The sequence below is a fragment of the Parus major genome, chromosome 20 (genome assembly GCF_001522545.3).
Source record: "Parus major isolate Abel chromosome 20, Parus_major1.1, whole genome shotgun sequence".
NCBI classification, from domain to species: domain Eukaryota; kingdom Metazoa; phylum Chordata; class Aves; order Passeriformes; family Paridae; genus Parus; species Parus major.
In genome coordinates, this window is record NC_031788.1 from 6,243,316 (window position 1) to 6,270,575 (window position 27,260).

The 27,260-nt window shown below is 42.0% G+C and overlaps 1 protein-coding gene across 5 annotated transcripts in view; it reads left to right on the top strand.

The window, feature by feature from the left end:
• The window catches only part of EYA2 (EYA transcriptional coactivator and phosphatase 2), an 87,695-nt gene that overhangs the window by 12,947 nt on the left and 47,488 nt on the right, over nucleotides 1-27,260 (top strand). For all 5 annotated transcript variants that reach the window (XM_015647857.3, XM_015647856.3, XM_015647854.3 and 2 more), the window contains exon 2: nucleotides 26,248-26,366. In XM_015647857.3, the coding sequence (XP_015503343.1) occupies nucleotides 26,248-26,366 (119 nt within the window). The remainder of the gene's footprint in view (nucleotides 1-26,247; nucleotides 26,367-27,260) is intronic.

A 27,260-nucleotide genomic window follows, 5' to 3' on the forward strand; every position in this document is an offset into this window, starting at 1 on the left:
TGCTTTGCCAGGCTCAACTTGGCTCCCACATTCCCAGATGCTCTAACTCCCCCAGGGGGATGGGGAGTGGGAGACTGCAGTCAGAGTGTGCATTTCCTTTTTACCACTCCTTCCTCACGCTTCTCCCTTGCTCCAGTGTGGACTCTGCAGGCTACAGTTCCTGCCTGTCAGGAGAACCAGGTCCAGCCTCTTTTCTCCAAGAGTTGTGGCTGTTTCCCTCACATTTTTCCTTCCTGTCATGCTGGATTTTGCCTTTTGACAGAGGTGCCACCAGCCTCAGACAGGTCCTGCTGTGGGTCTGTGGTGGAGCTGGATGGAAGCAGCCCAGGACAGACCCTCACCTTCCCTCAGCCCCCCAGCAGTGCCTGGCACAGACACCTGGCAGAGCCTGACAAAATCAGCACTTATTAAATTCACATCAGACTGTGGAGGGATGGCACATCCCATCCAGCAGGAATTCCTGCCGGGTTTAGAGCGTTGTGTGACAGGGAAGGGTGACAGAGAAGGTCAGCCAGCCTTGCTTGTCCTGCCTCCCGCCTGAGGTAAGAGACCCGAGTGCTACAATTAGATCCACCTCCTCAGAAGTCTCTGAGTTGATGCACAAAGGCTGTTTGGGCATCTTGTGGGCACAAGTGATCCTGCATGAAAAAATGAGCTTGTGTTTCACTCATGCTTAAGGACTGATTTTGATTGAAAATGTAGTTGTACTTGCATTGTAACATGCTGGCTGTGAAATGTGTTGTCTTTTACATGAATTCCTGAACTAGGGACACATTTTTTGAATGTTCGGGATCTTACATTTCCTAGATATGTTTTCTTAAGAGTGTTTTTTGATTTTAAGTTGCCAGAAGATTTGTAACTATTCTGAAGACTGGAAAGGCTCCTGTAGGGGACTTCTCCACTTCTCTGCCTCTCCAGAGGCCAAATCTTCTTTAATGTTTGGGGTTTTTTGCCTGTAATCTATTAACATTCATATCTAAAGTATAGAAACAAGAGAGATGGTCTTGCCATCAAATGGTGGCCATCCTCTTGATTTTAATCATGTATCCTGGGCTTAAATAGCATATAAAATTTTCTTGATATGTTTGGCTTCAGGGCTTTTCAGCCATTAACTTTAAGCTTGTATGGCATCATTTTTTTACCTTGTTTATGCTCCAAAGGGAGGCATGTTCAGTTCCTTATGAGCCACTTGCCATTCCTGGTGATGGTGATGGCAGCTCTGCCCCTAGGAAGAGCTTGGAGAGTTCAGGGGAGAGTTTGTCTGAGGAGGGTAAATGATCCTGCTGTTCTCAGTGGAATTAGGTTTACTTTGAGAGGGATCTTGCAGTAGATTTGCCTGTAGCTGCTAACAAAGTGGTAATGAACGTGTGCTGCTGGTGTTAGTGCACATAGTAATGTGCCAGATGCTCCAGCAAACTAACATTTTCTTGTGCTTCTTCTCCTCGAGATAGCCTTACATTTATGTTCTCATTCTGGGAAGCAAGTCATTTGAACAGCAGTGAGCTCAGGAGAGACAGCTCTATGTAAGCATTTTTATGTTTAACCTGGCAAGCCAAAGTCTAGCCCCAAAATATTGTCTGCTACTCGACAAAGAAGCTGTCAGCCCTTCGTTAATCATTTAGTGGTCCTTTAACTGCACAGTAAACAAAACCCACCAGGCCTGTGTTGTCCTGCTTGCAGCCAATTCTCTTTTGCTCAACACCTCATGGAGAACTTGGTTTGAAACCCAATCTAGCAAGGTACAGCCTTCCCCAGCAGACTGCTATTAATGGCACAGATGTCTCCTTAATGAAAGGGTTTTGTTGTGCCAACACGATGCTCTCTGTCTTTCCTCAAGTGGATGCTCTCATTGTTGATGCAAATACCATTACCAGAAGAAGTAGAATGGAACCTGCAATGTTGTAGTCTCTGGAACTCAAAATTCTGTAATTACTCTTGGCATATGCTCTTAAAAGTTGTTTCATACAGGGGTTTTTCAGCATCACTGAAGAGCAAGCTCCAAATTTTGTTGTGTTTTTTGTTTCGTTTTGTTGTTTTTTTTGTAGTGCCTGAAGTGGCTGATACACCCTTGTGACTTTTGGAACTGTAATTTGGATTGTATTCTGCAAATTAAATGTTAGTAAAGAAGAAATAGCTGGGATGTGATTTGTTGATGTGTTTTTCACATGGTCCCCTGACAGTGAACAGTCGAGTGCTGCTTAGATGTTGGTGTGTTACTTATGCAAAAGGAAGTTAGAGTTTAGTTGCCAAAATTTGATTTAACTTGTGAGTTGACAGAATATAGGTATGCTTTGCCCTGAAGCCCGAGCCTAGAAGTTACACACGGTAAATTTGAAGATTTCCAGGCTCACTTAAGTGCTGTCAGCCAAGGCTTGTGTTCAGTCTTAAGCATTTTTCGCTTCACTTAGGAGAGCCCAAAATAATCAGTGCTTGGAAAGGAAGCTGTGTTATCCTGACAAGAGTTTAAAAGAAATATTACTCCCAGATTGCATGTGTCTAAAATACACTTCTCAAATTTGTTCTGCTGAATGTTAACTTGCAATGGTGAAGGTAAGTGACTGTGAAGATAATTTTCATGTTTAATTAGTTGTGTGCATGATTCATATGTGTTTTATTCTCATTTCAGTTTCTTGCCAGCCTTGTATTTTTATGTTGCTGTAAATCTGAGTGTGTATTTGGAGGCAGTATTTGTGGAGTGATGGACACCAGCTCTCATCTTTTTGAATGTACTAAGTGCATTTTTAATCTGAGGATTTTAACTCTAGATACTGACAAGTCAGATTTATTTTTTCTAATACAAAAGAGATACAATCCAGTTGTCTTTAACAATGCATGTAATCTCAGAAGAGTAAACCCCAATGCTTATCCCATAAAAAACTTCTCAGAGAAAGAATTGCTTGGAGGGAAGAACCTGCTGAGCTTTCTTTGGCTTAAAAATGCTCTCAAGTACCATGAGGCCAGCCACTGTGTTCGCTGATACTAAACATCAGTGAGCAACCTCCCACCCATTCCTAAATGCAATTTAATTTTCTAGTTCTCTAGTTGAACTTTTTGGCTCTGTTTTTAACTGCTGTGGATGGCTGTCAAGCTGTAAACCCCCAAAGTGCTGCAGATACCTAAAGTAGATATGAAGTAAGAATTGCTGGAAATTCTGCACATGAGTATAATTTGTGGATTAGGTGGTGTGGGCACAGTCCTCAAAGCCATTAAATTAATCTCTTCGTCAGTTAGCATTATAATAGTAAAAGTGGTGCCAGCTTCAGCTGTGTTGGAGTATTTAATTGTAATCCTGTGTTTACAGGGAAGTGCAGGTAGCTGTCACCTGAACAGGGGAGCAATTTGGGTGTGTCTTAGGTGGCAGTGAAGTACAGTCACCCCGCAGGCAGCGACCCTCCTGAAGCAACAGTGTTGAAGGATCACAAATGTGGTTTCCAGACTGGATTATCTGAGAGCTGTGTCCTGCTCAGCCTGGCTGCAGGTTCCTGTCTCCTCCTCGTTGATGCTGCTGCTGGATGTGCTGCAGGCTGGATCAACTTGCTGATCCGGCTGAGTAGCAAAACAGTAGAAGATGAGTTTGTTGGTCAGGCTTGGGGTTGATTCTTCTGAGATGACATGCAATGTTAACAACAACTGGATTGTATCTCCTTTGTATTAGAAAAAAATAAATGACTTGTCAGTGTCTGGAGTTAAAATCCTCAGATTAAAAATACACTTAGTACATTCAAAAAGGAGGTTGTGGCTGGCCCAGGGGCAAGGTTGTATCTTTGGTCCCTAGTGAAGTCTCTGAATGTTTACAATCATTAGGAGCTAATCAAATCCCAGGAGAGGTGATGATACAGTTTTGCAATTGATAACTGAACTTCCAGGCAAGAATTTGGGAAATAAGTCAATTTGCAAGTAGTCTTTGTAACTGTTGAGGATTGATCAGCTTAATACTTCAGTTTAGGTGTTTTTTTTTCATGTTCTCTTTTATTCACCTAATTTATAAAATTTCAACCCTTACCTGGCTTGAACTTCCAGCAGCACGTGCCAAGTCCTGTCCTGTTCATTCACCTGTTTCCCAAGAGCAATTTTAGGTAGGTATTTTTGAAATGTGCATCTTAAACACATTCCAGAGGAGGTTCAGAGGAAGATGTGAAGTTTACTGCTGCTTTCTTTTGTAACAGCCAGAGAAGTTGGAGGAGAATCATGGTTATGTACTGAATGACAGGACTGCTTGCCCCAGTAATAAGCCCAGGACAATTTCCTCCAGGTGCAGGCTGCATGTGAGACATCCTCAGTGTGCAATAATAACACACTGATCCTTATTTAATTCCCTTTTGGAATTTTGTCAGAAGTGACTTGCCCAAAATCTAACACTGTGTTAGTAGGACAGTGATGAAAACCAGGTATCCTTAATTTCTGCAGTCATTGGTGCATTACCCACTTAAAGACCTCTCTGAAATGAGCTGTAGCAATCCCAGTTTTTTGGTTGCAATTTGTAAATTGAATTTAAAAATAGCATTATCTCTTCCTTCGGGGGGGTTGATGGGATTGACTGACAAACTATTTTAATTACTGCATATATACAAGAAAAAACTTCTCTCTGACAAAAACATATTGTATCTTGGCTCTTGGTACTAACTAGCTCAACTTAAATTTCACATCTTGCTGCCAGCAGCTGCCTTACTAAGACACAGTGCTCATAATAAATGAAATTTCATGAAAAAGAAAAATGAAAACTTTGTTCCAGCTGGATTGTAAAGGCTGTTGGAGCATTTCTATCATGCATATAAAGCTGCCATCCACATAAACATTGCAAATTAGTTTTTCATTTTTAATAATCAGGATCAGACCTTTTCCTATTATTGAGGCAAATGCAAGCTATTAGAACCATACAATTCCATTCAATGTCCATTAGCTGTTGAATCCTGTCCAAAGTTAAGTGTTAGAGTGTTTGGGGAGAAGCTCACCTTTTAGTTTGAGGTTTTCAGGTTTCTGACAACCTACTTGGAAGAAGACCCTGGAATGAGCGGGCTGCTCTGGCCCTGCTTGGTAGCACTCAGAGGGGTGTTAGTTACATCATTTGTTCTTGGAGCTGTTGCTGTGCATTGTTGAAAGCCCTGCAGCTGGTGAGTGCTTGCCCAGACTACCAACAGGAATCTCAGCTGAATTATCACACACCCTCTCTGCACATGGAAGAGATTAATTCTTATAGCCACAAACAGAATGAACGCTTTGTACTTAGTACCATAATGTAAGTTCACGCTGAAATACAGTGCCAGTAACCAACTCTTTAATCAATAAAATCACAGTTCTAATAACCATGTGTTTTTACAGCATCCTCATCCCAAAGGATCAAAGAAACATTGATTTATTTAGCTTTGGGTCCCATCCCCTGTTGTTCTCACTCCTTGCCCTTGCTCTCCATGAGCTCAGAAGAGCCATGTATGAGCTGAAACCCCACTGTTGGTGTGTAGTCCACAGCAGGGAAGGACACTCTGCAAAGCCACACAAGAGGACATTTTAGCCAGTAGAAGTGACAGGCAGTGTTGTGGGCAGACAGAACACAAACACGAGAGCCTGCTTTGGCCAGGGGTCGATATCCACATGTCCAAACTGCTGTAAAATTTGTTATTGACAATAAATGGATTGGAAGTTTTTAAATTCAGCCTTTAAAAAAATTACATTGCGTTTCATGTACAGCTTTGCCTCTGTATAGAAGAGTTTGTTGAAGACAGAGCTGATCTCCCCAAACCCTGGTTGAGGATGCCACAAAGTCTGAGACACTGGAGTGGAGAAGTGTTGGTGTGAGTGCCTGAGGAAGCAGGTATACATTGTGCAGTTGAAGTGCCAGCAGCAGAATTTCGTCCTTTATTTAGGAAAAGGTGAATAAAACTGTCAAGAAGCTTTACCACCCCATGGCTGAGCTATTGGTAATGTGATCATGTCCCCATCTTGCTGTAAGGGCCCCTGGTCCTGGTACAAATGTGTGCTGAGACATGGTGTAACATCTCTCCTAAGTAGTCCCTGGGGGGCTGTCAGGATTTTTTTACCTCAGGGGTTTCCACAGTTGCAGGAATGGTGGAAGTTCCTTATCAAAAGGCAAACTCAGTACAAGAAGGTTTCTGAAAAATCGAGTTGACAGAACTATTTCACATGCATTGTTAAGTCTATGTTACAAAAAGTTCTGTGGTTCAGTGTGTGGTGGTTGTTGATTACAGCAGCAAGTAGAGGTCCAAGACCTACTGTGAATGTAGATGTAATTAAAGTGTTTCTTGCTTCAGAGTATTTATTTCTTATGATCAGAGAAAAAAAACAGTGTGGGCACAAGATACAAATTGCCATGACCTGATTGCTATTTTGTTGAGAAATAAACCAAAAATCTGGGGTTTGCCTCTGAATTATAGAACTTTAGAAAAGCTTAATTCGTAATGGCTGAACATTCTATTTCTAAGCCTAAAAATTCTGCTTCCAATTAAAAAAAAATAAAATACAACTTTATCTTGAAAAAGAACCTGTGGCTGAGCAGGTACAGCTTTCACTGTTTTAAATGCTTTTCCATCCCATCTTAGATGAGTGCATGAAAGAGGCTGTATGCTGGCCTATGAGTCTACCAGAACTGGCAGTTTGTCAGGGAAAAAGAAATTGATACACTGCACAAAAACCCTGTCAGCAACTGGAGAACAGTCCTATTCTGGCATAATTCTTACTCCAAGATATTTCTGCTGCTGGGGAATATTTGTCACCTTGAGCTGTGCCTTGTTTGCATGTTTGCTGCTGCCTGGGGTCTGTAAAGTAGAGGCTGCAGCCAGTACTTGAAGCAGCGTAAATTTTTGTTACCAGCAAGAGTCAGATAATGTTGTTGGGAGAGAGGGAAATACTATGCTTTTCTCTGCTCAAAACTCTGTTTCTTAGGTGCTTATGGAAAGAGAAGGTCCAAAAATGTTTGCTGTAAAAGTGTCGCTACTTTGTGTCTTTGTATTTGAGGATGGCAGAATTACTTACATATGTCTGTTTCTAGGGAGAGAATAATTGTTGGGAGTATTTAAAAATGAGAATGATTGAGTATCTAAAACTGTTCCTAACACAAAGTACAAATCTTTTCTTGACATTTGATCTATACTCTTCATAGATCTTTTATATACACAGAGGGATTTACTGCTTTGTAATCAAGCTGCTGAAGAAAAACGTTGTCCTTTTATTCGCTGGGGATGACTGTAACAAATTAAAATGGTTTCCCGTTAGCCTTCCCTACTTAGCTGAACCACTTAAAATTACTTGGGACTTTGCCCTTTTCCGACCTCCTCACCTTTGCTCAAGCATTTCTGCTTCCAGGAGTGCAGCAGTGTCGGTCCCACAGCCTCACCTCTGTGCCTGGAGTTACAATTCATTTTGGGCTGCAAAACCAAGACTGAGCCCAGAGTGAAAAGCAAAGCTGTAAAAGCCTCGTGCATGGCAGGTGATCTCTGCACTGGAGGTTGCTGATGGTGTCAGGAGCTAATTGTAGCTTGAGTACATGTGTGTTCATATGCATGCATATGAAGATTGGTTGTTTTGATTTTAGGTTTTTGTGAGCTCTTGGGTTTGCTTGTTTGTTTGTTAGTTTGTTTTACTGCTCCTGTGAGGTTTCTGTGGCAATAATGGTTTTACCAGTTTGTGGGCAGAACTGTTGAGCTGACATAACCAACCTCTGAGGCTTGTCTGAGCACAAAAGTACATTTAAACAAGTATATATAAAATTCTCTCTCATATTTATTAAATACAATCGGAGTTACAGTGATTTACAGAACAAACTTCAGATTTGAAACGGCTTTTTTGTTAAATGTACAAGTTTTGTTTTATAACTGACAGTGCCCTAAAGTTAAATGCACACACATTAATCAGTTTTTATGGCAAAGTAAAAAGTAAACCACAACAATATTTGGGCAGTATATATGCAGTTCAATTCCAGATAGCTCCAGTTATTACAGGAATGGAGAAATGGGTTTCTCCATTCTTGTAATAACCTTGTTGCTCCTGCCTGTTACTTCTCTTTGTACCCAAATTCTAAGCTCAGGTTTTGTATCTCTCACTAGCTTGTAGTAGTAACTTGGAGGTGATGTGATGTTGTCTTAGTGCAATGTCATAATCTGGAGAGCCTTAGAGAAGATTCTACACTTGGAACAGGGCAGAGAAATACATGGCATTACTGAAATACTTCAGTGATACAAATGTGCATGAGGAATAGCGATAAGACTGTGACATTTTTTTACCAAATAAAAATCACTTGTTTATGCATAGAAGCCTGACCAGATTGACTTGTTTCTGTGCCAGGAAAGAATGCAGGGCAGGCCTGGAGTGACCCCAAGTTTGTGCAGTGCAAGGTGGTTCAAACATCTGACTTTGGAGGCACGGCGAGTGGAAAATCCCCCTGGCTAACCCTGGGCATTCACACCCTGAGGGATGGCATGCTGATTAATGCCTACAAATTAATGTCTTGTTTTAGAGACAGCAGAGCTGGACAGAGCTCCAGCTATGTCTCAGCACACCCATACTGGAGACAAGTGAGTGCACTGGGGAGAGAGGCAACCGCACCCTTTGGAACCACAGCACGTTTGTGGGAAGGCAGCAGCAGGAAAACAAATGGCACTCAGCAGAGGTGTCTTGTGGTAGCCTGCTGTTACAGGAATTAGTATCCAATGCCAGTCCTTAAGATTCAGGAAAAGTTCCATAACTGTCCTATCAACCCCAACTATTCCAGTTTTGAAGTGTTTTTGTCAGAACAAAAAGAGCAGCTGTAGGATTCTTGGCTGGTCGTAGTGAAGATCTCATATCTTAAATATTTTCAGCTATGTGGTTATTCCACATAGGTAAAAATAACTTACAGGCTGCATAAATGTGGAGAATGAACACAAGGAAACACGAGCTGACTGCAAATGTTGCTTGTAAAAGAAAAACATAATCTGTATGTAATTGATCAAAGGAATAAAATCATAGCTGAGGGCAGGTGAGTATCGCTAGTGTCTTCTGGTCAAGAAGATGCTGGGATTTGAGTAATTCTTGGGGTGTTGTGGGTTTCAGGTGAGTTGTACAGCGTAGGCAGTGTCTGGCAAAGAAATGTGAAAATCTACTGAAGTTTCTGAGACTATATTTGGATTCACTATTCTTGTATCTTGGGCCATTGGGGTGCCAAGGACAATATTTTGAGCAGTTGAGAAAAGGAAACGTTCCCTAATTTTGCAATTTCTTGTGAGTACTTGCATCCTGCGAGGAGAACAGCCCAAACAGAGTGTTTGCCTAGTGAGGCTTGTCTCTGCTCCAAAGCACACTCTGGGCTTTTTACATATGGAAGTATGCAAGAATTCATAAGCTGACCCTCTATTTTATTTGTGTGTATACATAACCTGCAGTTCATTACTGAAATCCTTGCTGCAGCTCTGCCCCTGCCCTGCCTGGGAGTGATGTGGAGTTGAGAATGGCCTTAGAAATTGCAAGAGGTTTCATACAAAACCACGAGCATGAAAGAGATTTTCACTGGTGAGAGAATGATCATTTCATAAATCATCAGCAGGACTAACGTGCTGTTTGGAGATTTGTATCATTAGCAAATTAATCATGTTCAGGAACACTGGGGTAGCAATGTTGGATGAGACTCTGCAACGCTTCTCTGCCAAATAAACTGCAGGGAGAAGGGCCTGGGGATGGGAGGTGGAGAGGAGAAGCCAGGCTCAGCTTTCACATTACCTCAGTGTTGTCCTTGATAGCAGTCTTTAAAAACTCTTAAACAAAATGACAGTGAAAAGCTTCTTAGCAACTTGCCTTGCTATTGGCAGAATATGGAGTGATTTCTGCTTCTGATAGTTTCAGTGTCAGTTCTCACAAGAATTATCCACAGGAGGTTTTTCTGTTGCCTCCCAAGTCTGTAACATCTGAGCTGTCCTCCAGCCCTGGAGAACACATGGTCATCAGGAAGAGTGGAGGTGTTAGGAGGTGCCACAGGAAAAGCTCTCTTCAGAGTGAAGTTCCCCTGGAATTCCACCCACCTGAGTACTCATGTCAAAAACCATAGAGCTTTTCTTGGCATGAACCCAAAGTTTTGGTGTAACGAAGGGAAGTTTTGCCAGCCTTTCTAGAATTTCATTTATATGCTCAGTTATTAATAGATTATTTTGGTATTCATGCAACTGGTTTTCCCTTGAATTCACCAAACTTGACATTTGAATTCTAACCCAATTAGCAGTATTTGCCATACGCTGCAGTCTCAAATGCACACTCAGATGTAAGTTTCCATACAGCTAAGGATGCTGTTCATCCCAATGCTTCTCTGGTGTTACCTCCTTTTCCCTTTAAAAAATAAATACAAGGAACAAAAAACGGTGTTGGGCTATTAAATCATGTCAGTTTTTCAATTGCTGTCTGTAGCCTGCAAATTCATTTCTGTAGCAGTGCAGAAGACTGATAAACCCATTCTGTGTACAGATATTTGATAAACTGACTTGTATATAGCCTTTGTTTTTTTTTCCTTTGCCTCCAGTTTTTTATTAACCAGACTGGAATGCTTCCACTAAGAAACAAAGCAATTAATTTCAGCATCCTGGAGCCAGGACTGTATTTTGGAGGTTGCCATACGGTGCATTAATCTAGAGACCACCACTGCTCATTCAGTGTTCTGGTACAAGTCAGATAACTACAGTTAATGACTAAACCCTCAGTATAAATCTGCAGTGTTTCCAGACAGCTGTTAGATTAGTTCTCTCAATTCTTTTGCTGTGCCAGTGGATGCCAGCAAGTTCCAGATTTAAATGCTTCTTAATGCTTTGTGCAGCACTGGACACGTTTTATAGAGCTGAGTAGGAGATATGCTATATTGTGCTTAATAAACTATTCTTTAAAATATCCATGATTCAGCTGCTTGCATGGAAAAATGTATGCTTAGCTTTGAGAAAAATCTTAACTCTTACAGCTTTCACTGTCAGGCTGTTGTTCTTAAAACCTGGACTTTTGCTTAAGGTGTGTGTGTGTACGTGCTTTTCAAATTATTTGTCCCTTGTGTTGACTGGCAGAATGGTATGTGGCAGGACAAGGAAAATGTTGCCTTTTTCAATCAGATGTTGTTAACTTCTCTCTAAAAGCCAGAAACTTGAGTTCTTGTGGGCAGTCCACAAGAATTAGAGGGAAATAGATGGAGTGTAATTCTAGCAGAAACTTGTTTTGTTTGTTTAGAAATTTCACTGAAGGTTTTTGTGGGTTTTGTTTGGGTTGTTTGGGTTTTTTTTTTATCCAGTGCACAGAAAGGTTTCAGAAATTGTTTTTCAGTAGTACTCCATAACATTTCAAAAGGCTTTTCTCAAGCCCAAATCCCAGGAGCTTTTTACTTCTGTGTCACACATCTTTCTTATTTTGTGATATTTTCTTAATGATTTTTTTTCTTTCTTAGCTTTCACCCCAGTGGTTCATGAACGCTAAGGAGGTAGTTCCTAGATGGATTTAGGAGGTGGAGGTTGTGGCACGTGTTGAGACCCTGCAGTTTGGAATCTTTGCACCCATTTACTTTGCAATGCCTGTTGCTGAAGATGCACCCTTATGAGCCTTCAGGAACTGTGTTTAAAGTGCAGGATGCAGGATTTTAAGACGTGAGATGATTCCCCCATGCTGGTTTGTGATTGAAAGCTGAACTTAGCAAGGCCAGTTCTCTTAATTGTGGCATTTCAATTCCATGCTTAAATTTACAGCTAAACTGAAAAAATTCAGTTGCTGGGCTCCTGAAGAATCAAAGACAAAGTCTTTGTGATGACAGCCTGTAAAACCAGCAGCTGTCCAGGGGTGAGCACATTGGTTGTGCTCCCCATGAAGAACAGCTGGATGTGCGCGAGCAGGAGATGCACACACCCGGCACCCCTCGCTCCCTGTAGGAACAGGGCAGCTGCAGTGAAATGACTGGGACAGAGGAGTTAAGCAGCCAAATGGGAATTAAAGGGAGAGTTTAACCGTGCAGAAGTTGGGTGCTGGAATGAGGAGGGATGTTATGTGGTCTAGGAGGGAATAGGAATGTGAGACATAGGCTTCTATTTGGTTCTGACATTGCCTGCTCCCTGCTTGGGCACAAGAGAAAGGTTCTGAAGTGGTAAGCAGAAGTCAGAAATACACTGGTTTCAAGAATTGAAAAACCAGTTTTTCATAGGTGTAGGGGTGCTTTTCTCTCTTTGGTGTTCATATATTTTTCTTCCTCATATCCATGTGCTGATTTACCTGAGTGCAGCCTGTTGTCTTTGTAATTTTGAGCTCAGCATGCTCAGAAGTGGAAAAATGCAGAAACCCCTGTTTTACAGAGAAGGGGAAGAGAGGCAAGCAGGCAAAATAGAAATTGGCTTTGTAAACTACACTGGTAACAGGAAACCTGTGGCTGACACAGGGCTGAATCCAAGCCTCCCTTATGAGAGCCTTGGCCACTGGATCATGGCATCAAATTTGCCATTTCTGACAGTTCCACTCGAGAGAAACAAAGTGAATTGTTTTTCAAGTAGAGTTCTATTTGTGTTAGTATTTTAAGGTGGCTCTCTAATTAGTAATTGAGGGAAATTAATGTAGAACTGTAACTTGCTTGAGCAAGTTTATATAATACCTTTGCTCCAATTTTTGTATTACTCCTGTATATGCACTAAATAAAAAACAAAGCAAAACAAAACACAATCTGAAATTAGGCACAGTCTCCTTTTACCTTGCTTTTTACTAGAGTTATCAGATTTTCTGTGAAGGAAAAAAGGAGGTGAGCTGCTGTTTTTCTTTTGGAAGCCAAGCACTGCATTAATATATTTTGCACTGTTGATTTTATTTTTTTATTTTCTGGCAGCTCATTTTTGAAAACAGTTGGAGTCTGTGCATCTTTGCGTGCTGCTTGTGAGTGAATTGGACATATCTGTGCCATCCTGTAGTAGCTGGAGGCAGGAAATGACTTTGATTCTTTTGTCTGTGGTAGAAGTTACTCCATAAAAGTGTCAGAGAGAAGCTACACCGAAGGTGATGAGCTGAAGTTAATCCAATGTCAGGAAACACATCCACTGTTGAACCAGGCTGTCAGGCTGCTCTTCTGGGCTGTAAAAAGGTGAGGGCCTTTGAAGTCCCATGTGTGTGAGCGAAATTTGCCTTTAAGCAAGGGAAATTGCAGATCAAATCTGAGTTTTAAGTCTAAGGCAGTCACCTTCTCCATGGCACGTGTGAGCTTGTTCTCAAATATCCAAGCAGTGAAAGTTGGCTTTTACTTGCAGCTGGATTTTTTAATCTGTACAGATGATAAAACTCTTTTCTTAGATTATCTGAAAGACCTGTAGGAGCTGCCATTTTCTGTACCTGCAAGGAATTATCTGGAGCTGCCCTCAGTCCTGTGAAGGACACAGCTGCCTCTTGCTGCTTTGGATCCCTCTTGTTCCCAGCAGTCCCAAACTGGGCTTGAGTGGTTGCTGTTGACAGGTGGCCTGGGAGGTGATGAGCTGTGTCACAGAGCAGCTTCTTGAGAGTTCAGCTGCTGTTCCCAAGGCTAAGTGGTGTTTAATATAGGAGGAAAGTGCTTATTAGAGAAACAAAGTGGGCTTTAAGATGCTAATTTTGTCACTGAAGCTGTAAACAGCTAAAAGAAAATACCATACTTTGTGGTTATTGAAGGTTGCCCTTTGTTTTTGGATTTGATAGGATTTTTGAAGGATTTGAAACCATCAGAACATAAGTCATAGTAATCAAACTCTGTTTTTTCATTTTGTTAGATTTTTGGGAGTGAGGGGAAAAGTGCATTTTCACCTTAAAACAAAGCTGCAGGAGTGTGTAACGTCTGTGTGTCTTCCTACAAACACCAGTGGCTATCCCATTAGGAGTGCTTGTTGGTACTATTGATAAGGTTAATGCTTGAAATCTGCCTTGAATGTCCTTGTGTGTTTTAGTGCTAACCAAGTGGCAAAAAGCTGTTACAGCACCACAGGCTTCTGAATTTTATCTGACAGGTGAAGCTGGTGCCTTATTTTCAAGTTGGTGCTTAAAGAATTTTTAAATTTAGTGAAATTTGGGATGGGATATGAAGTTTTTCTGCTAGGTAATGAGGGTTTTTTTTTAAAAAAAAATGAAGTAACAACTGAAAGATGCTGCTATTACATGGCTTTGTAGTTGTCTGTGTGAAATAAGCTGGTGGCATCTGTCCAGTTGCAGGCAGATGTCCACATCACAAATCATCAGACTCCTTTTATAGAGCAGAGAAAATCAGCCCACGCTCTTTCAGTTCAAGCCAGGATATATTCCTCAATACAGTGAGGAAACCTTGCGTTTCTCCTCTGTTCCATCTGCATTTAAAGAAGAAAAACACACATTTGTCTCTTTCCAGAGAACTGTTCCAGCATCACTGAATAGGAGCAAACGTCCTCCCGGGAAAGCATAACTGAAAAGTACTGGAAAGAGAAAATTTGTTGAGATGGATGTGCTCTTGTATAGATTAAGTATTTTTCTTTGAATAATCTGGTGGAACTTGCAGTTGTACATGTTAATTCTCCTGGCTGACAGGTAGCTGGCTGGTGGGTTTTGTAGGCTCAGTTTGGTGTGATGGACAGATGAAAGGCACTGTTATGTTACACTTTGGTCCCTGCTACTGCTGCTAATTTTGACATGCCATTGTAAAACTCTTTACTTTTCATATATGAGAAGGTGTTAGATTAAGTGGTTGGCTAATGGGCATCTTTATTCCAGTTACAAACTCGGGGTCTCTTTCAGCACTTTTCCATTTACTGCCCTGACTGCTGTTTATGGCAGCAGTGGCAAGAGCTACAGCTGCCAAATTCATTTTAAAGATCATGGTGTTTGGTGCCAACCCTAATCTCTCTTGGTGCCAAACTTGGCTCCAGCAGCAGTAGCTCTACATTGTTATTCTTGTGCAACACTTGCATTACATCATGATGAAAGGAGGAAAAGAGATTTTAAAAATTTCAGTTATTCAAATGCAATATTCGCAGTGGGGAAAAACAAGACAGGAAACAAAACTCCTGCAGTTGGAATGTCAGTGTCCCTCTGTTCTTTGTTAAGTGATTTGAGACCTGTTTAATATCATTAAATGGCACTTCCAGGAAGTGTTTTTCATTATCAGATCAGGCTTTGCAGAGGAAAACGGGGACATTTCTGTGCATAGCATTGGGTTGGTGTATTTGTTTTAATTGGGGTTTTCACTGTCCTGCATCAGTGACTGGATGGCAGGATCTCTGTGACTCCTCTTCGTTACTATCCTCTGGTTATCCCTGCAAAAATTCCTTCCTTCTGTCTTGAAAATAAACCTAACAGCCAACAACTTTGGGAACTTGGGCCCAGGTTAACTTTCACCTGGGCTTAAAGAAAAAGCTTCAGCCTATTGTCCCAGGAAAACTCATGGGAAATCAGACCTTGACCCACCTGAACATATGAATTTAGATACAGGAACAAAGAATACTGGTGAGGTAACCAACTTTAACTACAGAAATATTATTCATAATGACAATTGATTTTTATTTTATTAAGAGTCAAAAACGGAGGGAAAAGGTGGCTTTAGTTAAATCTGTGAAGAAGAGGAGGGAAGGATAACTTCTTGAAGTTCAGCTGAGTGACAGCCTGTCTTCCAGGACTCTGGTCTTCTCAAAGAGGAAGGATTGTGACTAAGGGAATGTGAGAAGTTCATGAATTTGATTTATTTAACCACGTATTCGCTAAATCCAGACTAGTAACCTGATTTACTTGGTATCTAAACAGGAAAGGTGTATCAGAGTACAGTTGGATTTCCTCATTCAGGCTGGGCATTTGGGAAGCAGCTTCAGGGTAGATGGCATTGAGTGAACACCTGCATTTGCAGTGCCCTTTATAGCAGCTGCAGTTGTGCTGGAAGAGCTTTGCCTACAGCATTTGTGGACAAGAGTGAGTTAAGCAGCATCAAAAGAAGGGGAGCAGCTCTTGTTATGTTATAAGGATTAACTGGTTTGGCTCAATATATTTGAAGATGACCCAGCCAGAAATCCACTGTTGATCACAGAATGTTCTAAACTCTATGAACCTGGTATTTCCATAAATTGCAGCACTAATAGAGCAGTTCTGTTCACAAGTGCCATAGTCATATCACCATCCCTGCTCTTCTCTTGATAAGGAAAACAAGGCAATCAGAGATCCTTCCAGCCTTCTACACACATAACAGCTCTTTGCTGTCTTCTCTGCTCGGAGAAAGTCTGACTTGAGGGATTTAACCAAGGAGAGAGTACGTCATTCTCACTCCAGCCTCACCTGTACTGTTATGCTAGACTTTTCCCTCACATCCAAAGTCCTTTTGCTAACTTACATTTCGTAGTTCTTTTCCCATAGCTCTTTCTGAATTATTATTCCCCAAGTGCTTCTCCTTTACAGGCTGAGAACAGAGGTGCTGACACAGGCCTGTTATAAAGGGGCAGCCCTACCTTTCTCAGTGGGTTGCTGGAGCCATTGCAGGACTCTGAGACTCTGATAGGTTTGAGAAGTAAATCAAAATGGTGAAGAAATTCTCATAGTCTGGGAATGGAGAGATTTTGGACCAAAAATGAGTGAGGGAACATGCCCTGAAGGACAGGTCTCGTGCCTCGCCTCCTTCTTGGCTGTCTCATGTTCACGTTGGTCATTATTCATTGGCATGGATATCAATATTCCAGCAATGTAACAGATTCCACCTGAAGATTTCAGAGCACTCTCCAGCCCCTAAAAAGAGCTTAATTGGCAATTTATACTGTAGTTCCCAGTTTTGCAGAGGCCTTAACATAGTCCTGAGAGACTTGCGTAGCGATTGGAAGAACTCGGTAATGTTACTTCAAGGTAAACTGCAGCCCTAGGGAAAATGATGTGTATATATCTATATCTTTTGTTACTGCAGTTTATTTTACACTGCAGTACCTGGGGGTCTCACAGAGAGAAGGACACCATTGCACTGGTGAATGCTTCACATGCATAGAAGAGCAACTCTTGTCCTGCAGCCTCTCTGGGGAAGACACAAAAGGTCAGGAAGCACAGTGGTGGCACAAAGGACTCACCCAGGAATCAGCTGAGTTACCAGGGGCAGAGCAGGGAGAAAAACCCAGCTTTTCTGTGTCTCAAACCAGGGTTTGATCTGCTGTTTCTCTATGGCAGAATTAATCTCATTGTGTCCTCTGTGAGAACTGTTTCCTGTCAACTGTGAGCGAGCACCACTTTTTCCTGCACACAGTTACTTGTGGATTTTAATAAGGGTATTACTTCTCAACTGGCATGAGCGAGTGTTTTCTAATACATTGATTTTTCTGTGGGACCTTCATGGAATCACAGAATGGCTTGGGCTGGAAGAGACCTTAAAGATCATCTTGTGCCATGGGGCTGGGACACCTTCCACTAGACCAAGTTGCTCTCACTCTGAGAGAGTGGGGCAGCTTTGTGGATGGTGCATCACTGCCTTGTGAATGAGGAGTTTTTTGTTAGGATGTGGGTGGTATAAATGTTCTAAACTCTCTGGAAAATGTTTTCCCTTGGCACTCATTCCAGCTAATGGCCAGCTTTCACTGCTTTAAACTGTGCAGTGATAGAATTCCTGCTGCCCTGCAGCTCCAGCTGTGTGAGGTGCTTTCCCTCCCAAGCCTTCTGCAGCTTGTGATGATTTGTCCTGTCCTGCTGCATTAAATAGAGTTTTAGGGAAGTTATTACTTGCCTCATTGAGTAGTTAGTTTTACAAAAATGATTGCCTAAAAGTAGTTTCTCTCATGCCACTGGAGTCTGGGCAGGTGTACCCAAGACAGGTAAGCAAGGAAAGCTCTGCTATTTGTGATTTTCCACTACTTTTTGAAGCAGATGTTTTTTTCTGTCATGTTTAGTGTTTTATTGTCTCCGCTTCATCCTTGTATGGTACAGCTGAAGTAGTTTCTGGATGCTTAATTTTGCTTATCTAATTGCTTTATGTTACAGTGTATTGATGATTCAAATGTTTTATGACACACAAACACACCCCAGAATGAGTTTTTCCTGGTAAAACCAGAGTTTCATGCCCCAACACAGATGCTGCTCTTTACTCACTATGACATGTGAGGAGAAAGCAAAAACCTGAGTGAGGGGAATAAACTCTAATTTTCTATTTCTGTTTCTATGTGTTTTTAGCCCTTGTGATTCTGAGGAGAAGGAGTAAAAAACGTGGTTCTTCAAAGTGGAAAGAGGTGCCTAAATAGTGAAAAGTGTCATGAGCTGGACTCTGTAGCCCTTGTGTTGGGTTTGGGAAGCCCTGACTCTGGAAGCAGTTATTTGCATTAAGGGCCCCAATTCTGCAGCTGGAGCTGCTGGAGTGGTTTTCTGCAGTCACATGCAGCTCCTTGCATGCCTGGGGGATCTGAATAGGAAGAGGTGTGATGAAATTAAAAAGCTTGTGAATGTCAAAGAGGAATGTGGAAGCTGAAAGAGATTATTTATGTACATTTGTATGTATACATACACATAGAATTTTATATTTCAAATCACTGTAGGCTATAAGCTCATAGTGTTTCTTTAGCAGTGTATCCTGTTCTGTGTGGTACTTGCTTGCTCACAGTAAGAGAGATGAGTAATTTTATGCTTTGGAAAATAATATCTTTTCAAGGGTTGTTCCACTTAGCAAATAAATCCAACAGACCAAAAAAAGGCATTGTGAAAAATTCTACTTTCTCATTTTGACTTAGAATAAGTGAAATACTGTTGTTGAAATGAATTTTAAAAGACCCAGTGACTCCAGCCAGTGTTGATGTGTTTCTGGTCAGGCTGCCAGGTTGAAGGTCTGTGCTGTGAACCCCACCAGGAGCTCACTCCAATTTTCAAGTTGCCCCTCAGAGTGTGCTTTCAGAACAAATGGTGAAGGTGCCTTGTCTTGTGTGGTTTTATGTGCACTGAATCCCCTTTACTGTGGACTGCTCAGACAGAAAATGCTGCTGCTCCCCCTGCTCTGTCTTCCTTCAATCTCTTCCCCTGTTAATCCCAGGAAATGCAGGGGAATCCCAGCCAAGCTCATCCCTCTTTTTTATCTCAGTGTGCTCCGTGTCTGCAGGGGGGATCAGGAAAACAGCACCTGGAGAAGGCAATGGTGAAACCCTGCTAGGAGGAGGAACAACATTTATTTATATGGAGACACCCTGCTTCATTTTTTTTTCTTTTTTTCTTTTTTTCTTTTTTTTTTTTTTTTTTAATTAACAGGTCTGAGCCAAAAAAGAAATAGTGTATTTAAAGAAAAATCAATGAAAAGCAGACTGGAATAGCAGGTGATGAAGCCTGGTGAAGCAAGTCAATGCTTCTGGAAATTCAGGACTTCCAGGGAAACAAGGCATGCAATTATTTGTGCCAGTTCCAAGCACTGAAAAATCTTAAGGCTGACTTTCCTTCCAAAAAAAAGTTTAAAAAAAAAGTGAATGAGGCTCAAAAAATTCATGAGACAGGAATTTTCATCTGTTTTTCACTGTCTGGTCTATGGGTTACGGCAAGACAGAAAACTTCCAGTGAAAGTAAAATTTTGATAAAAAAGACTGTCTCATTTTAAGAAAAAAAGACAAAACACAGAAACCATGTGGGGAAAGATTTTAAAGCTGATGGAATACTTTTGTTATTTTTAGACAGTAGTGGTTTCAGAAGTGTGAAAGAATTGGTCAGTTGTTTTTTTCTCAGTTATTTTTCTTAAACTTGTTTACAATTAACACTTTAAAAAAAAAAAAAAGGAATTTGAAAATCTTAATATTAACCCAAACAATTTTTTTCCTTACCTATAACTTAATTTTCATCTTGTTTCCTCTTGGTTTCACCCTTAGCCTGGGATAATTGGTGCTGGAGTCTAATGCAGCTCTGTACCCCCAGCCCAGGGCTGTGCTACAGCCACAGTCAGGAGTCCTCTTTGTGTCTGAAACAGGCTGGGCAATGATAAATCCAGGCTGCTTTTATTGTGCAGGTACATCAGTAAAAAGCAGCTCTCAGGAATATAAACAGCCCCAGGCATCTGTCCTGCAGGTCACCTTGAAAGGATATCTTGTCATCGAGGCTGTGCTGTCAGTTTGGGACGTGAGCATTCATGCCAGCCCAGGTTTAACTTTGTGCCTGTTCAGGCTTTTCCTGCATGCATCTATCAGATGTACTTGGGGATGAACTAAGACTCATTATAAAAGAGAAAATAGGGTTGTGGCTTTCACCTGCTGAAGCATTTTTGAGTTTTTGAAATGGAACAAAGAATCTATTATGGACCCAGAGAAGAACGTCCAAACAGTGTGGGGAGGAATGTACTGACAGAGGAAATGAAATTACTTTCCTCTGCTTTTGAAATGTGTAGATAGAAGCAGCCAAAATCTTCAGTGTGAGATTCCCTATGATTATACTATGTGGAAGGTGGCTGCAAGATAATACTGTTTTCTTTGCTTATGAATGATTCCTTTATTTTTGTACGGGAGCAAAGTAAAATTTGGAGCAGAATTTTGCTACCAAAAGTCCTGGCAATGCTGCCTAGGCTACTATGCTTCCCATGGAGTTCAAACAGTAGAAGTTTTAATTCCCAATGAAAATTAATGAGGCGTAGCAGGTGCTTTTGAAAATTTTATCCATATGGGGAAAAAAATTCAATCTTGTAATTCCTAGGAATTAATCAAACCCAAACTTTTTAGAACTGGGATGGGTTTTGTTTTTCTCTTAATCAGAGAGTGAGAAAGCCATCTTCAAATTTTTTTGCATGTGATTCACTTCTGAAATAAACTGGGGAATCAGCCTGTCATCTTTTTAATGATGAGTACCACTGGAGTCATAAAGTCTTTTGTAGCAATCTGCACCGTTTTTTGGAAGAGTAGAAAGATGAAAGTGGTTGATCAACTAATTAAAACCAGATAAAGTCAGAGAAGCAAGGCAAAAATGTTACTCTTGCAATTTGGTTGCAATCTCTGTCTCTACTCCTCCCCTTCCCAGCAGAGCTAAAAGCAGAGGACTTGGCTTGTACCACTCCTGCCTAGGGCTCTGTGTTGGCATATGCATATGTTTAGGAAGATCTAGTGGTTTAAGCTTGTATTTGGCCTCCATCCAGATACAAGTAAAAATTTTGGAGAAGATCATGGCATGGGATTGTTGCAGGGAGCATAATTTCTATATATATCTCTCCCCTCATGGACAAACTTTGCAGTTTCTCACTCCCTTGAAGTACTTGTCTTTTCCACTGTAGGATCTGTCAGGTTTTTCCCCTGTCTCTTATACACATCTAACTTTGCAGTTTCTCACTCCCTTGAAGTACTTGTCTTTTCCACTGTAGGATCTGTCAGGTTTTTCCCAAGGAAAGGAGTTCTGTCTTTTTCACCTGCAGAGTTCCTAACCCTTCGTTTCCTTCATTGATGACAGATGCAGAGCTCTTCTGCTTTTTCCCCACACCCATGCCAGCTTTCCCCTTTTCCCCTCACAAGTGTATTTTATTCCTGACCATCCTTTTTGTTGTTCAAATGCCCTCATTTTGGGGTAAGTGCCCTGCTCTTCCTTGCTCATCTTCCCTCTGAAATCTCTTTATCACTTGGCCATTCAGTTTACCTTGGCACTTCATTCTACCCAGGCGTCTTATTTGCTGAAAATGCCCTGAAAGTTCTCCTTTGAACGTTTTTTTCTACCATTCAGGTATATTTTGAAGCCAGAATTCTGTCTTCTCCCCCCAGAAATGGAGCAGAGATGAGATGAAAGTGCAGACTCCCAGGCACAAGTCCAGTGCCTCCGAGGGAGGATGGAAGTGCCCGTGGTCCTGAGCTGTCTTTGGCGTGTTGTGGGGAGGGTGTTAATAACAAGTGGGAGCAGGCTGAGAGAGGATTTAAGTTCTGCCTGAGCAGCAGAGCTCCCAGCTCTGGAAGGAGACTCCTTGATCTGTTGCTGGTGCCTTCTGGCTTGCCAGCTGTGCTGGGCAAAGCTGTGGTGAAGTTCCATCTGCCCACAATGCCATGGTGGCTTCCTTTGGAAATACGATCCCCGGAGTTCTCCTCACCTCTCAGACCCAGTCTGCACACCAGGGCCCTCCATGGCACTGGACACCCATCTTTGAGCACTTTGCTGCAGAGAGATGAGATCCCTTGGGAGTTTGATCTTCAGCACACATTTGACTGTCTTGACTTGGGGTCTGGACTCACCGCCTTCCAAATATCACTGTAAAAGAATATGGGATTTGCCAGTTGCCCCAATGCCTCAGTCAAAAATCTGAAACCCTAAATTGTTTAATCTGGCACTCCTAGCTTCATAATGACTGCAAAAAATACCTCTGTTTCTATTTTATCCTTCCTAAATGTTAGAAAAAGTTTCTGTTTCTGGCAGAGATTTTGTGGGCTAAATTTCAGGACAAAATACTGGGGTTTGAGTAGGGGATTCTAATGGAAAAGCTGAGCAACAAATTCACACAAGGTTCTTCTTAATTATAGAAGCCAAAAGCTCTTCCAGATGTCTGTCAGATGCTAGATGCTGCCATCACTGGTTTTAATAAAAGCTCGTATTCAGCAAACTTTATTACTGATTTACTGTATACTGCTTAAGCCAGAAAATGTTTTTTCTCTAAAAAGAAAACAAAGACCTGATATTTTCATCAGTTGCACTCCAGCATGTCATTTACTGTGTTAAATACCAGCCCTGTTCCATTATTTGACTATTTTCTCTAGCTTGCCATCATTAAAACTGGAATTTCAGAAACTCTTGTCAAGAGGTCCATAGGCAAGAAATGCACGTGAATAAATCAGTAAATGGTGCGTGCAAAACAGGCAAAGCCACTAACAGCACTCATACGTGACATGCACAACCAGACAGGCAGTTCTGTGAAAAGTTACCTGTTTGTACATGCAACTAATACATACTCTAAACTAAAATGAGAGCTGAAAAAAGCACAGAAAAATGTTATGGAATAAATACAGGAAAATATAATGTGACTTTGTGAATACAAAAGTGAACAGAGCAAAACCAGTAGAAAAATCATCAGGCAGAGAGTAGCTAATGAAATCTCTGAGCAATGATGTAATTAAAGTGCATTAATCACTATAAAAGATCCTTTTCCTTTAAACATCTGCTTCTGTTCACTTGGCAACAGCCTGTGCAGTGTCATGAATGATGGGGGTTTGGATTATGCTGAAGGGCATGTGTTATCTGAGAAACAAGGTGGAACAGCCTCAGCTTGACAGGCTCTGGGGCAGCAGCGCTTTCCCTCAGTGCAGGGATAGCACTAAGGAAGGAAGGGGAAAAGAAGTGAGATGTGCTTAGAGTGGAAAGGAGAAGCTTGTATAAAATGGAACCCCACCTTCTCAGCCATGCATGCAAAATTTAATTTGGTGCCAGTGGATTTGAGTAAACTAATTCCTCTGGGAAAAATGCCCCTGCCCACCCTGCTGTTTTTCAGAGGGCCTTAGGAGCCATAGCTTGGACCGTGTTCTACCCCACTGAGAAGCACCACAAAATTCTTCCTGAGCCCTTTCTCTGAGGCAGCCTGGCTGTGCCAGAAAGAAAGTGGGATGAGACATTTCTGGAGAAAAGCTCTGGCAGGAGTTCAGTGTGCAGAAGAAGGGTTGTGCCCATCCTTTAGTGCCCTGAGGCCTGTGAGTCGGTACCAGATGGAGCAGAACGGCCTGCGGTGCTGTGAGGGCTGAGGGAAGCCTCTCATGAGCTGTGCTCTGAGTTGAGTGGGGAGTCGTGGATTGTTGTTTCAGCTCTGTCATTGGGATGTGTCTCTTGGGTAGGATTTTTTACACCTGGGGACTGTTTTTTGTTTCCTTGCCTGCATCTGACTCCTTGTTGCATTTCCATGCTCCTGGTGGCACGGGCCCTGGCTGTGGACACAACTGGTGGCCCTGTGCAGCTGCATTTTCAATTTGTCAGTATCTAAGGCAGGGAGAGGGAGCCAGTTGTGCTCCTCTTACAAGGACACATCTGAAGGTGGAACCCTTTGAGATCCACTAGCAACAAAGATGCAGCTGCAGAACAAGGCTGATTTTTATCCTGCTCTTGTTTCCTTAGCAAATCTGTAGCAGGTAGCACTTGGGGATGAAGGGGTGACACAACTGTTGGATCCAGAGTACTGCATTTCTACCACACTGCTCGTTCATTGGTCTCCTTCATTGCACATATTTGGGAAGCCTTTACCAGCCTCTGGAATTGAGGCTGCATTGGTGATGAGATATCCACATGGATTTCCAAGGGAGGCAGACAGATCCCACCTGGACAGAGGAGAATTTGGGTTGTGGACACTGTACATGTGTTATGGTGATGCCTCTTCATGCCTGTTTTTTGTAGTTCTGTGAATTCGCAGAGGATTCATGTTTTTTTTTTTTTTTTGTCTGGGCAGACAGAAAGCGAAAATTAATTTACCTTTGGTCTTTGCTGTTTAGTTACATGTGAAATTATCTGGTTTGTGCTTGTTCTTAACAATACTTCCCTTCCCTCACAGGGACTCGCTGGCTTTATAAAAGGGATTGGGGAGGTTCAGATAAAAAGTATGTGATTTTCTGTTTCTCAGAGCTGGTAAAGCCATACAGGGGTATTTAAACAGAAAATCAAAACAAACCTCTTGGCTTCTCCCAGAAGCACATAGATTGTTATTGCAGAAGCCTGAAGGTTTCACTTTATGTGCTGCTTTCTTTAACTTTGGGATGTTTTAGCTGTGCTGTGGATTGTTACCAGGCAGGTGCTGCCGTGCCACCTGCTGCCTGCATAGGCCAGCGCAGGGATGTGCCAGCCTGGGACAGGGATGTGCCAGCCTGGGAGCAGGGATGTGCCAGCCTGGGAGCAGGGATGTGCCAGCCTGGGAGCAGGGATGTGCCAGCCTTGGGAGCATGGATGTGCCAGCCTGGGACAGGGATGTGGTGGGAGCAGGGATGTGCCAGCCTGGGACAGGGATGTGCCATCCTGGGACAGGGATGTGGTGGGAGCAGGGATGTGCCAGCTGCCTTGGAAGGCAGTGATGAGGAAAGGGAAGCTTGAGCAAGCTGCAGCCAGCATCCACTCAGCACCTCTGCCCCATCAGCTCTTGCTCAGGCCCTGCTCTGTCCAAGAGCACAGTTATGTTTTCCCCTAATAGCCCTAATTCCCCCCAGTGACTTCCAGGGAACTGAAGTAAGGCTGTGCTCTGTGTGGTCGTGGAAAGCAAAGAATGGCATAGAATCTTTGAGTTCTCTGTTCATCATCTGTTCTGGGCTTGAACTAAAAGCTGCAACTTTAGTCTTGGGGAAATTCAAATAAGTTTCCATTGCATTGTGTGTACTTAAAAAGAAATAAAGACAATTAATTGAGAAATTTAGCTCCAGGTGTTCTTTGCCTGGTGGGTTCTTCTAGACACAGGCATTGGTTGCACAGGGAACAAGGGAAGAACATTATGGGAGTAAAGGTTTCAAGGAAACCTGCCTTGCATAAAAGGAGCTTTGCAGGTATCAAATGTAACAGACCTTATTGTCCTCACCCCATTGTCTTCACCAAAACTTGCAAACATAGGTGTGTAAATCTGTGTCCTTAATGATATATTTTGTACCCATCCAAAACGTTCCAAGGGAAGCAAGCAGCTGAAAAGGTCTAGAGCTGCAGGTTGGCACATGAATTGAAAATGGTGGTGTGTGCATGAGTAGACCTATTGATTTTATACATAAGGTCAGAAATGATGATTTAGTCCTGTTTTTGGACTGTTTATGTAATGCAGAGGTTTTTAGCTTTCATGGTGGTGTAGGGCATGTGCTCACATGAAGAATTATGTTTTTCTTCAGAGGTTTAAGTCCTAGATGTCATTTATTTGAAATTTTTGGTTGCATCAGATAAGATTTCTCATGTGAAAGGGACTGTCCTTGTATCACTGCCACCTAATGGCCAGGACATTGTAGTTGGGTGCCTGGTTTGGGTGTCCTCTGGAAAACTGATCCTGTCACCAGGAATAACTTTATTACCTTGTAAGACTCGATAATGATCTTAACTGCCCTCAGCTTCATTTTCAGCCTGTTACAATCTGTTCTGCAGCCTCACTGGACGCTGGTGTGTGTATTCTTGCTTTGATGGCATATGAGAAATCAGGAATTTAGTTTTTGTATGGCAAAATCCAGGAAGAAAGGGGAATCATTAATCAGATGGGTGTAATCTCCAAGGAAGCAAGTACTGCATTTTAATTCAGCATTTCCCTTTGATGAAAACTTTAGTGAATGTTATTATGTGGAATTTATATGAAGCCTGGGTTTAGGTAATCAGCTTTAATATTTATACTCTTAGGGAAAAAATTGAATCATTAGTAAGCATGCATAATTAATGAATAAATTGTATTTTTCCTTTGTTTTCCTTCAGGTATAAGGAAATGCTAGATCTAGTGATATCACCCAGTCTGACTGTAAATAGAGAGTGCCCTGACAGACTGAAGCTTAACCTTTCTCACATTTATGCCACGGCTCCAGATGACATAGAAGGTAGGCTGCTCTTGTGCTTGCTGTTTGCTGCTTTAACATAACATACATGACAATATGTAACCAACAGGAGCTGGCCACTGCAAGGCCTCTGCTTCTGGCAATTAGTTCTACAGTGTAGTGAGCAACTGAGATTTTTGAGGATTTTTTCTTTTTCGTAGACTCGCCAGTTGTGGTTGAATCCTTTAGTTCCACAATGGCTTGAATGCAAATGGGATAGAAATATTTCATGTATATATATATATGTATATATCTGTGTATAGTTGGTGCCTGCATTTCCACACGTGCATGTGTACATTTTTGTTCCCCTGGAAGAATTACAGGTGTAAACCATATTTTGTGTAGACCTGGTAGTTTTTGTGCTGGAGTCCCAGTGATAGTGTGAACGTGAGCCCTGGGCTTTGGTGGCTGTGCTGCTGCTGTTAAAGTGGGGGCTCCCAGGCCCAGAAATATACTGAGCAGCCTGAAAACCTCTTGCCAAAGCAGCTCTGTGCCCCAGTTTGCATCACTCTGAGACCACTGATGCCATCCCCAAATGGTTAGCCCTGCTGGCCTCTGCGCTGGAGTTTCACATTTGGCAGGTACCAGGGAGAAATTCTTTCAGTGGTTGAGGCTCTGATGGAAATTTATCTGCTCTCCTCCTTCTCCCCCCCTGCCCCATCATACTGTTCAAGTGAAGGAAACAGAAGAATGTTAAATCTGCTAAAAAAATTATTGGCAAGTGATGCAGCTGAACTAGTTCTTGCTAGTACAATCCCAGCTATTGTTTGCTGCGGTCAGGATCTGTCAGCCTTCCTGTTAGAGGGGAGTTAGGAAAAGGCACTGGCTATTATGTTTTAGTAGTATGTTTAACCCTTCATTTATAGGCTCTTAGAAACCCAGGAGATGTTTTTGTTT